The sequence below is a fragment of the Rhea americana genome, unplaced genomic scaffold (genome assembly GCF_003343005.1).
Source record: "Rhea americana isolate MKP2758 unplaced genomic scaffold, rheAme1 scaffold_6, whole genome shotgun sequence".
Lineage (NCBI taxonomy): Eukaryota > Metazoa > Chordata > Aves > Rheiformes > Rheidae > Rhea > Rhea americana.
Genome location: NW_028186756.1, coordinates 3,936,124 through 3,953,663, shown reverse-complemented (window position 1 = coordinate 3,953,663; position 17,540 = coordinate 3,936,124). Strand labels below are relative to the sequence as shown.

Sequence of the window (17,540 nt, the reverse complement as noted above, 5' to 3'; positions counted from 1 at the left end):
CCCCGGCAGCGGGGCCTCCCCCAGGGCGAGCTCAGCCCCCCGGCGCCTCAGGGCGAGCTTCGGAGGGGCCAGGAGCCGCCCTGAGCAGCGCCGGGGCGGCAGACCGCACCTCCGGGACGTCTTCTCGGCGAGACGGGGAGAAGCTCCTCCGGCGCGGCGCGGCGCGGCGCGGCGCGGCGCGCCAGCCCCGGCGGCGTTTCCTTCAGCGACCGCGGGCGCGCCAGCCCCGGCGGGGCGCACCTCGAGGGCTGGGCAAGTTTCCTCAGCGCCAGGCCAGATACTTGAGCAGAAAACACGGCAGCACACGCACAGGCCTTTACATTTTTTATTTAAAATTTACATTAAAGTTAGAAAGGTATCAGGCTAAACAGTGCTGGTTCTTCAATGTTCGTCATGTAAATATTATAACTCAGTGCAGTACTTACACACTTCCATTTGTAAAAAGGGAACAGAACTAAGAGGGGAGACAGCAGAACACAGCTCGGAAAAACATGCAGCGATGTCCGAGGGCAGGACGAGACGAGCAAGAAGTGCTGGGACTGGCTTCGGCGCGTTTTAAGGACACTGCACTCTCCTCACGTGAGATTTGGATGGAGTACTGTTAATACTATACCAGCTGTCAACATCGCCTCTCCCTCCTGATACTGCTAAGAATAAGACTATTTTCTAATTTTAAAGAACAGGAGGCGATGAAACTATCTGCATGTTTTTAATGCAATTGATAGTCTAGTTAAAGAAGAAAAAAGTACCACTCGACCCACGTTGATCAGGCAATGGAGCTTGTTTAGTAAGGTGATGAGACACAGGAGGACACCAATGAAAACACACATCTTCTTACTTTATTTCTTTGTTAAAATTAAATATTTCGTGGCTGCCAACATAGCAAATTGCACCGTGTTTATACTTCCTTTGAATGTAACAGTTTCCAAAACCAATCAAACAACAGCATATTGAAAATATTCCTTAGGCTTCAAACCTTATGGAAGCCCATGACATTTTTATCATTAAAGACAAAATTAGAAAAAAAAATACTCATAACAATATTTGAAAATGTATTCGCTACATCATTAGTCCAGACATCACATTTCTGTTGCTCTTCAAAATTTTAGGTAAACAATCAGTTTCTCCCTATATTATTCTGTCTTGTCACACAAATTACAAGACACTTCAATTTTAAATACCATGCAAGTCAGTAAAAGAGCTTCTTTCCAAGACACTAACACTGAAGATTTGTTTCCCCTCCCTCCCCAGACATAAGATCCCTAAACTCTTCTAGAAGTGGCAGTCTTCTCCCTCAGACCCAGTGCAGCTGGCGAAGACAGATTAAAAAAAGCTACAGAGAGAGAAAGGGAAAAAAGAGAAAAAAAACAGAAGATTATCAAAAAAGAGAAAGATGTTCAAAAAGCAGGAAAAAGGGGATGCAACACGAAAACAGCTGACAGAGGAGAGATGGAACCTCTTCTGTGAGGCTGTGTATCTTGTGGTGTCTAGTACCTGAAGGAAATCACATAACTACCCCCTCCCTCTCTTTTTTTTTTTTTTTTTTTTGACTTTTAATAACATTCTAATAAGGCATATGGTTAAGAAAGATGGTCAGTGACCTGCAGCATGGGAAACAAAAGCCAGATTAAATGCTCCTTTTAACAAGTAACCTAGAAAACATTGAGAAAATGATATTGATTGGTTTTGAGGAGCAGGCCTGCCTTCAACAGTAACAAGGGAAGTAAATACTCAAGTTATTTTAAATCGCATTAAAAAAAAAAGGAAAAAAAGAAAAGAAAAAAGAGCCAAAGCATTTTAAGGGAAATAAAATTGCATTTACAGTGAAACAGGATACCTGAGATCATAGATATACATTGCAATCAAGAGTTTTAACTACCTGGATTGCTGGAGATGGAAGTCACACCTCAGTTTGACAGGAGTTACTGCACAAGGTTTGCTGCTGGTATGAGCAGCCAGCGGGACTAACAGTGCGTGGACCAGAAGAGCTGAGAACTGTTTTGAACTTTGCTCTTCATTTATGTTACAATGTGTGCCACGGAATACAAAGTTTTCATTTTGTAGCACTGAGCCAAGCTGCTCTGAATGCCATCTATCAGTGCAAATGAAAATACTTCAGAAGTAGAGGGTCTGAAGCAAAATTTACCAGCAGATGTGGGCCAGGGAGCTGCCCGAAAATCATGTCCCTAAATATCAAATTTTGCAAGGCAATGAAAAGTTCATCTGCCTGGGAAATATTGTCCTACACTCACAATAAATGTTCTGGTGGTCAGAGCTTGTCTGATCACCCCAGCCCGCCGGTGATTTACAGGGTGTTGGTTTGCAGACAGGGAGGAGGGGAGAAGCTGTTCATGAGGTTTGAGCATTATCCAGACTACCTCTCTAGGCAACATGCTAAAGTCTGAGGTATGCTCATCCTCCAAAAACCTAGGACTTGAGGAGCCTTGTTGAAACTACTTGCCAGGACATCCTGACCTTTCAGCAGGGTCGGGACAGGAGGATTCCTCCACCTCCACGCAGGGACAGCTTAGCCCGCACACAGTGCAACTGAAGCATCAGGGCCACAACAAGCAAGGCTGAGATGGCAACAAGAATTAAATGCTGGTTTTCAGGTATCATGAATAAGCAAAGGGAAAAAAAAGCAAATTAAAAAAAGATAGATGATGTCACAAAATGACACCAAGTATAAAGAGAAAAGGGTTTTTAATCTCTCAACTATGCCATAATTAAACTAAGGTGGTGTTGTCATCTTAACGTCACCAATAAATACATTCAAGCTGCATCGTTATTTTGCCAGCAAAAATAACTCACAGAACTTATTTCCACATCCCTTATTTATCTGGGTGGAGAGGGGCCAGGAGAAAGGGGAATCCATTAATTGCAGGGAAAAAAATTAGATTTAAAGTTGCAGTGTTCAAAATCTCATTACGGACTTACTTTACATTGTTTAACAAAAGCAATAACCGCCAGTACATAGTAGTACAAAGACAGATTCACAATGAGAATATTGGATATAGCAAGGGTAACACCATGGAAAGGTCACAGCTGAAATGCTGTCACGTTTTATTAGACCCTCCGATTTAACAAGTAAATGAAGGTCCATTCCAGCCCATTGTATTCAGGGGTAATTACTCAGTACAGAGCCATGGGTTACTGTAAAAGAAGGGCAAAGAAAACAAAAAACAAAAGAAGTAAATGTTAACCAGAATTCACTGTCTGAGGAAGACTTTATTTTTTTTATTTTTATTTTCTTTTATTTTTTTTTTTAAGAATTTCCTCATCCAGAAATACAGAGAAGACACCTGCAGACAGACCACAGTTGTACTTGGCCACAGAGCAAATTCCTGGCCCCAGTGAAACACAGAGCAAAACACTCTCCCTTTTAGTGCAAATCTTGCATTTAAAAAAAAGTATTTTGGCAAATAGAAAAAGTAAAAAGCAACCTAGAAACATCTGTACATTTCTAAACAGATGTCAAATAATAATAATAAAAAAAGAATTAGATGATACTTTTTGCATTAAACCTGAAATTGCTGGATTTACTGAGAAGAAAGCTAAAGAAACATCATCATCTTTCTTCACAAACACTGATACTTTGAGCAAGGTGATCAGTCTTCCCTGAGATCGGATCCAGGATACGCATCAAGCCCAGCACAGTGACAGAGAGCCAGGGCAAGAGACCCCCGGGGACTCCCGCAGCATTCAGGGAGAGCTTAGCTGCAAACCATGGATCCACGTCTGAAAATCCCCCAAGCCCGGGGAGGGGAGGACTCAGGCCCACACCTTGGAGGGTGTCAAGTTTTGCAAAAAGTCCTTTAACACTATTTGAGTCACACACCTAACAGCACAGCTGGGTAACGATGGGTTAGGCAGGCCGAGCTCAAAAGGCGAGGGGGGCAGCGGCTCTGCGGAGACGGACAGCACGCCCCGCCGCAGCGCGGCACCGGGTGGCCCTCGCCGCGGACCCACCGCAGGCACGAGGCGCACCGAGCAGCCGCGCTCTCTCGTCACGCACCCCTCACACCGAACGGTGGGGAGGGCCAGAAAGTCGTAACAATTTAGAAGAGGGGACACTAGTACTACAAGCACTGGGCAGCCTGCTACTGACCAAAAGAGAAGAGACATTAGCAACTAGCATCTGTTGCCAGTTCCATGTGGGTTACTGCTGAGAGTTCTTCACAAAAAGTAATAACCCAGAACAGCCGGCAGTGCAGGCTCTTGCTTAAAAAAAATGGTGAGCAGAGTAAGGGAGTAATGAGTAAAGCGAGCAAATAGGCACAGTGGCATAGCTGCGTGTTAACCGAACGCGGGGGCACTCGCTTCTGCTGTGAAGGGAAGGGTTCTACAGGAAACCTGAACTGAAAATGAAAGAAAAAGGCAGATTAATGGCTTTATGGATTAATGACAACAAAATAAAACAAGAACATAAATATGTTTCCTAACACACACAAAAAAGGAAGTGTTGCTAAGTGTTAATAAAGTTTAATTTTCCTACAAAACATGCTTTATGCAGGCACACGCATGCAAACTCGCACACACGCTCAGCAGTGGGATGAACCAAACTTCGTTTTTAAAACAATCCCTTCACAGTTTTGCAAGCTACAAGATTCATCAACTGTGAGTTATATATATATTTGCAAAACAGTGAAGCCCTGGAATACTTTATGGAACAATATTGAGAGATTTTTTTCTAAATTCTGAAAAAGTACCACATATACATGTTTAGTTTAGCAAGGACAAATGCCCATTGAAAAGGCACTGTCTGCATTTGTACACTGGGAACAAAGAACTTTATTCGATTCAAAGCCCAGCACACAAGAGTGTACAGTTACAAGGATTGCCAAAAGCAATCCAAAACCAACAAAAATCAGTAATGTTCACTCTAACTGCACTTTAGCAGCGCCTTTGTACTCAGCACCAGAATGAACACTGTTATTCTTTGAGCTTATTTTCCACATTCGGGCCCTGAAAAGCGAAGGATTGTTCTTTCCATTGTTTTACAGTTACCGTTAGCAGTAGAGATATTCATTCTACCAGACTGCTCAGGATGACTGCGAGCTCCAGCTCAAGTCAGTGCAAGACCCTTCTGAAGCTCTTGTGTTAAGTGGAATGTCCCATTGAAATTAAATTCAAATGCTTCTCTCTGACAGCATTAATGTTTACTTGCTTTTCCATTTCCCTTGGTGGGGCTAAGGAAGGAATCCTAGAATCGGCTTTTCTTTCCCTATTTAGCGGCAGGCTGTAAGTTATTTTGAAATCGAATCCTAGAAAGAATGTGAATCCTATGAGGTTTGTCTGCTGGGAAGGCTGGCCTAGAGCCTGAGTATTTAGGGTGATTTACAGCTAAGGGCTGCTGTTCCATCAGGCCCGCTCTCAGAGGCCTGTGCGTCTCTTGGCTCGGGGACGCTGTCTCCCCATACACACACACACACACACACGCTCGCATGCATGCACACACACACGCACAACGTTTTATGATTCTCTGGTGCTTTGGGGCAAATGAAAGCTCTAGGTTTGGCAGGTTTTACCATCCATTAGTTTGTTAAGGGGAGAGATAAACTAGTCTTATATCTTTCACCTACATTGAAATCTCTATTTAACACTACAACTTGAAGCAGTGAGAGGGGAAGAAGAGAAAGAGAAAAGAACTTAATTTTCCATCAGCTAGCTGGTTTCTGTCATCACCACTACATTACCATAGCAATTGTTGCCATAGTACCAGCATGGCCTACATGGTTAAAGAACATCATTTACTTCTAAGAGAGTGGAATAAAGAAGGCAGAGCCAACAAAGTGCAGAAAAGGTTTAAAAGGAAGAGGCCCTAATCATTATTTTATCTATGTTTAATGTCCAAATATTGAATCTCCATGCAATTTACTTTACAGAATCTTTAAAGACACACTTCACTGCATCCTTCTACAACTACAGGTGTAGTAGGGACAGACTGGTGGAGCATCTATAGTAAGGGTGAAAGCAGCAGGTAGAGACAACATTCATGGGCTTCAAGCCTTGCATGGGGTCTGCCTTTTTTCAGAACTGTAACTGATCCCACTGTGAGGTCTATATTAGTTAATGACGCTTACCAGGACAATGTGCTTCATGCACCATGCAGCCAAACAGCAGTTAACTGTAAAATAGCATACATGTAAGAACTAATGACGATGATGGTGATGGTGATGATAATATGACAATAAAAAAAGAAATCAAGTCATGATTAGTTCAAATTATAGAACTTGGGTTTAAAAGAGTCATCTATGAAAGAAAAAGGCTAGTTTACCGCCAGTCAGTATTAAACAAGATACAATTAAGCTACAGCTTATGAAATTCATGGATTGTTACAGAGATTTATGATCTAAATATTGAAAGGCATTATTAAGGACAACAGGAGAAGTTACGGAGCAAGGCGAACATCACTCATCACAGTTGTTTCACTGGAGGAGACAGAGGCCTCCTATTCTTCCTAAGCCTGTTTAAGCACTGACCTACAGCTTTCATGGAGTTTTTTGTGCCCCAAACTTAACTGACAAAGTGTTTTTCCACACAAATGTGCTCAGTGTCAAGGAGTGCTTCTGAGATCAGAACTGCTTCTGGGAATAAGAGTGTGACTTGGGCCATAGCTACTGACTGCAGGGCATATCATCTCTCTTTCTACATTCCTGACCCCGACTAATCTTGGGGCAAAAGTCTGTAGTTCTCAGTGTGCAGATGTCTGCAGGCTCTAAGCATGAAAGGAGCTCAGCTGTGTATTCCTCAACAGTGCAGGCTGGGGAGAGAAGTCTGTCCCCAGTCAGACTCAGGCTCCTCAGCATGAAAAGATACTAAAAATCCCCTGAAGGTGATTCAAAAGAGCAAATCAAAACATGCAGTGGAAAAAGGAACGGACAAGCAAAATAAGAGCAGGAGCGCTAATTGCTCATCACAAACGAATTTTGACGTGGAAACAATTTCAGCTCTAAAGTAAAAATACTAAAATGGGTTCTGATTCTAGCTACTGGGTTTTCTTCTCCTGATTCATTTGACTGCAAGCTTAACAGTCATCAGCTATTTTTCCTGAAAAACAGTCCTGTCACCTCTTTGGGCACTTGCCATATTGTCCATATCAACAGCACTCCTCCTTGTACCTAAGACTGCCTAGTGTGGACCAGATTTATTTTGCATTTGCTCCAGCGTTGTGCAGACAGGGGATTGTGCCAGCAGTATAAAAATAGACCCTAGCTTATCTGTACAATGCTGTTTGTACACATGCTAAGGTGGCACAGGACTCTGTTGCAGATAACACAACCGCAATGAGAAGAAGAGGAACTGCTCATCACTAGATGAAACCGCCTCAGCATGTATGGCTGGTTGCTCTTTAGTGACTATGCAGCAGTAAGAGCCTGGTGTGGGCACTGCAGATAGCCCAGATCACAGGATCCCAACAAGGGGCTGGATCCTGTTTCATCCGACACAGCCATGGGGAGCCCCCACTAAAACTATGCTTTAACTCTCACTGTTTCTGTGTAGGGCAAAATCTGACTTAGGCCTGGAGAGAGCACTAACAAGAAACTGAGACTTATGCTCTGCATTACCTCCCCTGCCATAATTCAAGGTTATTGGGTTTCCTGGATACTTTTCACAGGATAAGCTTTCTCCTAACTTACACAAGTAAGATCCCGAGAAAATAGATGCTGCTCTGTGGGGAGTTGGACACCCCCTGTTACTCACACATTGTCCTTGAGGTGCAGCACTCCCAAGCAACTAATTTTGTCCCAGTCCCCTACCAGCACTGAGACATCAAGGGAGGAACAGGGAATCTCAGGGAAAAGAAATGAGTTCACCCTCTCCCATGCTGCCAGTGAGCAATAAGGGAGGTTAGCACACTGCTGCCTGCTCTTCAGGATGACAGATAGAGGTAAAATGCCTCCAGCTCCTGCTCAGCGTTACTATGGATTGAATCTGCCTGCAAAACTCCCCCTGATGAGGACTGGCTAGGCTGGGAGAGAGCTATGGACAACCAGGAAAATAGTAAAAGAGAACCACTACTGAGAAGCAAACACCAGTATGTTAGCAACTTACTTTTTTCTCTCCTTGTCTCTTTTAAGAGTTTGCGATCCTCCAGCCTGCTGAGCCTGAGATTGGAGCAATTCAGCTGCTGTCTTCCTTTGTTTAAATGCATTTACTTCATCATCCAGAGACTTCTTCTTGTCCTCTAGCTTCTTTTTTTCATCCTGATGTAACTTCTTCAGACGATCAAACTTCTCGTGCAGCTGGAGGGAAAGGAGAAAGGTGAGCAGGACCAAGCACTACCAGATACTCTGTTTTCAGGAAAAGAGAGAGGTGGAAGGATCCCATAAGATCTGTGGCCTGGAAAGAGTCTCTGTCGATCTCTATACTGATACTAGGCCCCCCACTCCAGGGTGACATTGCGTAGACAAAGGGGAGGAAACAGCCTCCTTCCAAAGAAGCTTACAAACCAGGTAATGTTTGAATAATGCATCATTGCACAGACTGAGGGTGGAGGAGTAGGCAATTGAAATAGTAGAAAAACATTTTAATCCATCTATTGTTCTTTCCAAGGGGTCTCCACCTTATTCCTCCTTAAGAGGTCAGTAAATTACTGGATTTTGGTGCAAATGCCAGCAACTGGATTGCAGCTGTATCATGCCTTTAATCTTACATCACAGGATTTACTTCCCTTCACAATGCCAGGGAAGTTGCATGTGTATATTTTTCATACAATAAGCTTACATGACGGACTCTGTTTCTTTCCTTGAGTTTTGGCATACTGCAGCCGTCCAACAAAATCAAAGAATGTGGCACTTTCCTGCTGCAGTAAGTTGTACAGCCTGCAAGCACTGCAGTCTAGTTCTGAACTACAGGATGTACATCTTAATGTCCCCATGATCCAGAGTTAAATGTTTGACTCTGATGAGAAAGGCCTAAACCATACTCTGCAGAAAGTGCTTCAGCAGCAGCCACCTACTTGGAGGTGAATTTATAACTCACAACCATGAAGAGACAAGAACTGCAGTCTTCACCTCTTTTTCGGCCTCCTTCAGCTCTGCTTCCTTTTCCTTGACCCTCTGGACAAACATTTGCCTCATTGCCTCTTCCTTTTTCTGCAGTTCCCCCAGAAACTCATTTCTTTTGGCCTCATAAGTTTCCTGTAAGCTAAAGAGAAAGGAAAGTCAAACGATGTGACTTGTAACAAAATTTGCTTTCCCTATGCATCTCTTTCCTAATGAAAGCATGGAGTGTCCATGTGTGAATGAGTGAATTTAACAGTCCTGCTTTAGTGCTCATGGAAGGAGACCAGCTGAGTCCCTCAGTGCTTTGAATCCCAAAGAAGCTCAGCTCCAGCACCATCATTTTTAGCTTTAGCCCATCTTGTTTGATAGGCTTGGAACAAATATTCAAAATTGACATCCCTGTTGCCTCCTCCTCCACTTGGGCTCACCAGGGCTGCTCAAAACCAGATAGAACCATGGTGATTCATGGAGGGCTTCTGAAGCAGCTCATGTGGCTTGTTCCTCCTCATTCCCATTCTCATTTCCCCCTGTCCAAATAAGTTGTATCTCATGGCCTGTAACAACATTAATAGGAGTTATTTCAAATCAGGCCCTCAATACAAAAACCTCTTGCCCACAGCAGACTTGCCACTTACCCAATCATGTGTCCCCAATGGCTTCTATAACCATTCATTTCTGAGGTCTGTGAACTATTGCACTTTTCCTGTATGTTAAATGTTGGACAATTCAAAGAGACCAACTGTCAACAAACAGTAGTTCAGAGGGACTCTGCTGTATCTCTGAAGCACATTTCTCCTCCTGTACCTGCCTTTTCATAATCAATCCTGCACATAGTCTCTTGTGCTTTCACCTTCTCTCATCCAGCCTGCACCTTTGCTGAAGTCTGGATTTATCTGATCTGGCAGGTTTTCTTGCTGCATTGGTTCTTTACATGCCCTCCCAAGGACACACACACGTGCACAGTGCATCCAACAATGCCTCCCTTGAGCTTTCCTGTCTCCTCCAGAGATCCCACCTGAAGGGCTTGCTGTCTGGATCGGTGTCCTTGAAACCCATCTCTTCCAGTTTACATCGTCTGTACAGCTCATAGTGGCGTGTGTGGGTTTGTTCACGAAGGTCTTCCATGTTCACACGGATCAGCATCTCTCGTAGTTTCACAAAGTCACAGTGAGTCTCATTCTCCACTGTAAGATGACACAATAAAGAGTGAGATGGAGGCAGAGACAAAAGTCTCTCCCCACACTCTTCACCTGTCTATTCCTACAGAAGGTTTAATAGCTCTTACAACCAGAGATAACTATTAGTATAGGTCTGACACAAAGATTTAATGAAGGATAAACCCCAGGGAGAAACTGAAGTACAGCAGGACCCAAGTCAACAGCCGTGCCATAAACAGGATCAAGGCATCCCTTGCTCCTTTAATGAGGGCCTACTGCCTCCTTGCAGAAGCGTCACCATTATGCCATGGGCTCAACTCACCCTGCACTGTGCCCCAGGGGTACTGACGAGCCTTCATCATTTTGTTTCCTATTTTCAGCTCCTCCGTGCTGCCGATCACTGCAAATGGCAAGTGGGCCTGGAACACATTTAATGCAACCCTCGTTAGTCCCTCTCAAATCTGGCTGACTGGACAGCACACAGAGATTAGCACAGCCACTTAGCAAGACAGTCATTATGCACATGCTAATCTCAGGGAGTCTAGTCACTGATCACTAGCCCAAGACAAAGCATAGGAGGAGAAGGAAGGATCCTTTTTGGAAACCTTGTTAGCACTACCACTCTATATCCTCTACCTGGCTGATCCTTCCAGCCACAGGGTCTCAGGTGAGATGAGCCAGTGCAATACTAGCATCAGAAAGACAGCTCGAACAACACGCTGCGTGGCTGTGACTGTGATGGTGTCCCAGGGACTTGCCAGGGCTGAGGAGAACATCTGCACAAGCACAGAAGCTGTAAAAGAGGTCTTTGAGTCTTCTTCAGTTTTACCCTCCCCACCCCTCAGCTCACACAGGAGCACAAGGCAGCTTGCTCTATCATATCAAGAGACCAAAGTCCCTTCTTCACCCCCAGAGTAATGGTTCTTTCCTCTTTTGCTTGCTTCGGCCCTGGTGAGGAAGGGCTAAACACGTCCCTGCAGCGGGCCAGCCTCCACATCCACATGTGCCCTGATGTCTGCCCCAGGCTGGGCAGGGGCTGCGCTGAGACTGCCCTGTGCTAACGCTTCACAGTTCCTCATGCACCCCATGGCTTGTGTTGGGGTTCACCTGCGACACCCCCTCTCCCAATCCCAACAGCAATCCTTTATCAAAACTAAATTTCTCAGAACCAGAGAAAAGACCCAAAGGGACCTTGATGGCTTTACAAAATCCTCATGATGGTGATGCTAAGCATAGATGGCTGCACAGCAAGAGGACAAAAAAGGCAAAATTTAGGCACACGTCCACAAGGACGGTCTTAGGGAAAGCAGAGCATAGCTGGTACTGCTAGCTCAACTATGCCACCATCTCACTGTGCTCTTCAAATCTAGACACACACTCCACAAAGTGCAGTTTTTACAAGTACCTGAAGGATAACCAAGAACAGGAAGCATTTACTTTTCCAAAATCCAGAAAAGCAAAATAGTTACTTCTTAGGAAAGAAGGTACTTTTTGCCTTCTGCAGAGAGACTAAGAGATTTGCCCAATGCAAGCTGAGCAGAGTTGGAACAGTAATGCTTCTGACACCCCTCCAGGCTCACACTTCACCTTGCACTCCCCCCACCCCACAAATTCAAGCAGCCAAGCAAACCTCTCAGATGCTACTATCTTACTTTGCTGCATTTATCTGCTGTGCAACAAGTGAGATCTCTCCCCACCTCTGCTTGCTCCCAGGAACTATACTGTGTTCTGCCAAGCTGCAAAGAAGTCAAATGCAAGGTTTCAACACTTAAAAATGAGGTCATGAGCTCCCTACACCCATCCCTTATGCTAACATTTGTCTGCTAGAACCTTTAAATTGCACTGAGTTCTGGTCAATTAAAACAGCTCCAGGATGCCCCTGGATTGCTCACAGGAACAGGTAGTGAAATTTTAATTCCATCTGGGTGAATGGGTGACAGTTGGTTTTCAAATATGATGTTTTCCAGTTTCAGAGTGCAGCTTATATAGTCAGACTGGGAATACAGCAAAACTGCTCACAAGCACTCAGAGTAGCTTCTTAGCTTCTACTCCAAGGCTTCCCAGCTCTGCATGGACACATCAGAATAAGCAGGGATGGTGTCAGAGGGGGCTGTGCTGGGCCGTGCCGAGGCTCTGAACACAGAGGCCTCCTGGATCATTCTCCATGCAGAGCTACCTTTGCCATGATGCCTACGTGCCAGAGACGTGTGTCAACACAGAGCTGGGCCTATTCTGCTCAGGATTAGTTCCCTGCAGGAGAGGCCAAGCAGCAAAAATAGAAAAGTGGTCTCCCAGTTAGAAGGAATCTGATCTTCAGCAGAGGGCTGTCTAATTGCAAAGGGCAGGGAGTAAAAATTGCTTGAGGAGAAGAAAACAAACCTGACCCAAATAACATTCCTCCACACATGCATAAGCCTTGAGGGAAAACCCCTAGCCAGCTTTCAAAGAAAGAATTTGCTCCCTCTTTTCAACAACTTGTAGCTTTTCCTGCCTTCAAAGAGTGAATGAAAACAAGCAGCAGCATTATCCACAAACATCTCTGCTCACAGTGTCAAGCAGCACCATTGGTTGGCTGGCTGGTGCCCACGGAGCAGGCCACTGGCCCTCCTTGAGCTGCAAACAGGACTTGTGTGTCCCATGGTGTTCTCTTGTCCAGCTGCTCCCAGACATCCTCATGGGAGAGAGGGCAAGGGGAGACCTCATGTACTGTACTCTGCCTTCGGCTGCTCTGCGAGGAACTGGAGACATCCCACCACAGGGACTTGAGGAGGGCTGCCGACCACCAGGCTCTTCAGCTACCATAGATAGGGCTCCTTGCTACGAGATGCACTACGAGATGCTACTAGCCCTTTCAGGCTCAGGCCAGCCAGCACATGGGCTGTTTCCACTCCTGGGTATGGGATCATCCTGACTCTTCTGGTCTCAGTCCCTCCACAAACTCATCTCTGACCTGAAGCATAAGGAGATTTTTCTTATGTTGCTAATAAAACCAATATTTGGATACAAGTTCTCTAGGTCCACAAAACAGCCTCAATCAGATTCAGATTCCTGCCTGCTTGGTTCCTATAAGCCTGATAATTATGATTTATATCAGTTCAATAGAGGATTTAAAAAGACGATCTCTCTGTTCAGTGGTTGACACAACCCAAAGTGTCTACAACCTGAGACAGCAATTCCTGCACAGGAGAGGAGGAAATGGCTGAAAGGAGATGAGCAGAGGCTTATGTCCACCTTCAGAAGGGCGAAGGGGAGAGATCATTTCTTCTTTGCCATCACATCCTTTCAGTTTCTTGGGAACCAGGGAATGTTGTACCTTCATTTCCAGACATATTTTTTAATCTTATGTAGTGAGAGCATTAAGCACTGAGTAAGACGCCATCACAAAATCACCCTGACCAGGAAACCACCCCACAAAGCTCTTACAGTAGGACAAACTTAACATTTCATTTAGACCTCTCCACAACACTGTACAACTATTAATATTAGATCTAACGACAAGATGAAAGCACCCAGACCAGGACCTGTACTTCAGCAGTAGCACTTAAAACAGCAACTTCCTCTGTTTCCTCTCCTGTAAAAGGTCTTTTCAAATGTGGGGGCAGAATACACTCCCAGAGGGCCAAGGGACAGCTTTATCCATCTGCAGGGAGCCACAGATGGGCACTCCTGGTGCTGGATCACTCAAGCCAGAAAGTGCCCCCACAGGCCCCCCAAGATGTGCGTCTTCTTTTTCACACATTGGTGGTCAGGCTGTGCAACAAATAAGACGCTGGGCAAAGACAGGTGCCACTGACCTGCATGGACCTCTGGCCCAACCCTTGTGTTCTACAGCTATAGTACACATTTTCCACATCAGCACTTGGACATAGTCGAAGTGTTTTGTGGGAAAGGAAATTACCACTCTAACCAGCCTTGTTAGACTGCCCAGCCCAGCCCTTCTGGCCAATGCCAGCCCAAGGACCCAGCTACCTAACTAGTTAAATCAGGATACAGCAATACAATACAGAGAAGAGTACCAGAGCCAGCTAGGGCTCTGCTGCAAGGACAGCCACAAACAAGAGGGGACCCCCAACGGACAGCCACAGAGAAGAGGAGACAGCTTTACAAGCAACATCAACCTAGGAGAGCAAAACTGCTTGGTGAAACACAGGGAGAGAAGTAGAAATCTATGTGTCCATAGACAACCTGCCCCTCACGCTGGACAGTTAACACTCATCTGATTAGTTCATAACCCAGGACTGCCCTGGCTTTGCACAATGAGACCTCACCATCTGCCCAATTTCCTGCAGGTCCCTCAGTACATGTGCCTTAGGAGAAGGAATGGTTAAAAGATTGTTAAAAGACAGTCTGTTTTCTGACTAGGAAAGCCTATTAAAGAGGCAGTAGCCTACAGCAAATCTCTGCTAGTCTAGGATGATATTACATCCTAGTAGATCGATATCTCTGAAAAATCCTGTTTTTAAGAAGCAGAATAAACGGGAAAGTGGATTGAATGAAACACCCCCAAATCAGCCACAAACTCCACAGTGACAGAGAGGAGGAAGCACCAAATCACTTACATTCATTGTCCCATTTATCTCTGCCACGGATTCATCATCTGTTGGGAACTGGTAGATCTGAACCCCGTTACTGACCAGTTCACTTGTGATTTTAATTTTAAATTTGGTCAGCTCACTCTTGGAAATGGCATCAGATTTGGCAATGATAGGAATGATGTTGACCTAGAAAGAAACAGAATCATAAAAAGTCTTGAGCTTTGCTCCAGGCAGCTTTTCCAAGTTTGCCTTGCAACTTATGAAAACTTAAAGTGCTCAGTAAATCTACAGGATTTATCTGGCAACTGTCATCTCCCCTAGCACAAGGGGTACACAGTGCGTACAGATGCACTCTAGAAAAGCAGCGGCATTTCCACCACATGCGAGAGGACCTGCACAGTAACAGTTAAACGTTCCTACCTTGCTGTCAAGCTTCTTCATTGTTACCAAGTCCAGGGATTTCAGTGAGTGGCCTGTCGGAGCAATGAAATACAAACAAGCGTGGATCCGGGTGTCATGGTAGTTGTGCAAGACTCTCTTTATCTTCAGTTCTTCTTGCAAATAGGCTTCAAACTGAGCATCAATGAACTCGACAATGGGCTTATAGCTTTAGGGAACAGAAAAAAAGTTATACATCTCACAATCAGAGAGGTAAACAGACAATACTCCTAGCTTGCTTTTTAGAAATGAATTGCTTGTTAGATCTCACTTCCCAGGACCAGTTCTCCTCCGAATCTCCCCCACTCCTCCATTGTAAGAAATTTAAATGTTGCACTAGTGACAAGAAGATGTGGTCCTACATCAACTTCTAGCAGCCTGTCCGACAAAACACATTATTGGAGATTCAGCAGAGGATAAGAGAAACACCATCAAAAGATCTAGCTACAGAGTAATCTCTTCCAGGGAAAAGTGGCCACTGATACTTTGAAACATGAGGGTGAGAGGATTTTAAAAGAAAAGATAAGTCAGTCTCATTCACAGCAGTGAGTAACCCTTGCTTCCTTTCAGGGAGCGAACAGCTTGCTGCCCTCACAGCCATACATCATGCCAGTGAAGATGCACCTCCATTCAGCGCTACCTTTGCCCAGCGCTCTGGGACAGCAAATACTTGCAAGTCCCTTGCAGGGCAATTTGAAATACAGAGCCTGTCAGACTCACAATGTAAAGCACATCAGTGTGTCTTAAAATAAATCTAAAAGGTTTGCAACAAAGTAAACCCCATCTGCAATGCCTCTGTGAAGCTGTGGGGGGGTCCGGTGCAGAGGGTCTGGTGTAATCACACACTCTTGCCTGCCCCACACCACACTCCAGCCACACTGGGACTTGAGCTGCCAGAAACGTTTCCCCAGGGTATTTCATTAAGCATTTATCGTGCTTCTGCTTCCTTTGGCAAGACAGAAGAGCCGTGCCAAAAAGCAGTTGTTAAGCAAAACGGTCACTAGACCACACTAGCGGTTTGGTGAGCAGCTTGTGGTAAGCACAGCACAAGGAAACAAGCACAGAAGTGCCCTGGAGCTCTCTGCTCTCCCCATCAGATGAATTTGGGAAGCAGGCTGCCAGTAGGGCAGATATCGCCCTGATCGCATGAGGAAAACTGGTTTGAGCTGAGGCAGTGCTGACACCATGGGCTTGCTCCTCTCTTCTCTCTGACCCATTCCCCAAAAAGACGATTCATAAGAAGGGGAGAGGAGAACTTTATTATAAACATAGTCTGGGCCAGCTAGGGCACAAGAGGAGACCTGTAACAGAAAATCAGGTCATGATATATCCCCTCTCCACCTTCACTCACCTGTCCTCTTTGTTGATCTGATCCCCAAAGCCCACTGTGCTCACAATAGTCAGTTTGAGGTTGACATTGCTCTCCTGCAGGTCATAGGTATTAGATTTCAGCTGGACCCCGGGCTGTGAGTGAGATGCTGGGTCACCTTCAAACTTGGTGTTAAAAAGTGTGTCCATGAGGGTAGACTTACCAAGGCCAGTTTCCCCTATTAGAGAAAAAGACAGTCAAAATGTTTTGTTGAATATTAATATAGCTTGGCTTTTCACCATACAGACTTTAACAGGGGTGAAATTGTAGCAGAGGAAAGCAGATCTCATGCTCCAAAGAGATCGTCTGGCAAGCAGAAAGCCATGTACAATGGGAGGTCTGTATTCCGGGCAAATTACATTACACAGTCTAATGGCCATTAATATCGTTACAAAATAGAGATGGAAAGAAAGAGGTGAAAAGGCAAATGGGAAGGCCTCATTCAGATCCTGCACAAACCCATCACTACACTACAGAAGAAGCTGTTTCCATTAAAATGGGGGGGGGTTCATTGCCATATTCAGAAAAATATGATCCAGATGAACTTTTCTCTGATAAACAGTCACTGAAAGAGCTTCCTTCCATGCAGGAACACTGCAATGTGGTTCCAGTTCTACAACAAGTTGTGCATTTGGTTTCTGGTACCTACACCACATAGAGTTGGAGATCAGTTTTCTAGTCTGGGAAGGGACTTTTTCTGCAATATCTGGTTTCTACACATTAGCAGTTTCAGAAGAAGTTATATAAAACCCCCAAATCTGCTTCCAATAGTTTTGTAGCATTGAACTGCTGTTCAGATTCCATCTATCAATGAGAGGCTGTATTTCCTCATCTGGAAGGAAGAGACAAATCTCAGAGACCAATCTTAAGTTTGTTTTAGATACGTCCCAGGGAGAACAAAACAAAATCCTCCATGCACTTATTTCATAGGTCAGGCTGACAACAGAGCTAGCTTTCTAAACTCGGAAGATCTGACTTCATGCTAAATCTGTAAGCAGTCTGCTTTGCTGCCCTGCAAGGACTGCTGTATTTT

At 44.8% G+C, this 17,540-nt stretch overlaps 1 protein-coding gene across 5 annotated transcripts in view; it reads right to left on the bottom strand.

Annotated features, from left to right (window-relative positions):
- Nucleotides 1-311: 311 nt before the first annotated feature.
- Nucleotides 312-17,540, bottom strand: part of SEPTIN6 (septin 6) — a 28,313-nt gene continuing 11,084 nt past the window's right edge. For 2 of the 5 annotated variants that reach the window (XM_085319694.1, XM_085319699.1), the window contains exons 3-10: nucleotides 16,490-16,685; nucleotides 15,121-15,307; nucleotides 14,725-14,886; nucleotides 10,488-10,584; nucleotides 10,024-10,192; nucleotides 9,018-9,150; nucleotides 8,056-8,246; nucleotides 1,529-3,153 (exon numbers count right to left, since the gene is read on the bottom strand). In XM_085319694.1, the coding sequence (XP_085175820.1) occupies nucleotides 3,129-3,153; nucleotides 8,056-8,246; nucleotides 9,018-9,150; nucleotides 10,024-10,192; nucleotides 10,488-10,584; nucleotides 14,725-14,886; nucleotides 15,121-15,307; nucleotides 16,490-16,685 (1,160 nt within the window). In that variant the 3' untranslated portion in view covers nucleotides 1,529-3,128. Of the gene's footprint in view, nucleotides 1,334-1,528; nucleotides 3,154-3,208; nucleotides 6,128-8,055; nucleotides 8,247-9,017; nucleotides 9,151-10,023; nucleotides 10,193-10,487; nucleotides 10,585-14,724; nucleotides 14,887-15,120; nucleotides 15,308-16,489; nucleotides 16,686-17,540 lie in introns of those variants that run through there. The other 3 variants (XM_085319698.1, XM_085319696.1, XM_085319697.1) reach the window with 3 other exon arrangements.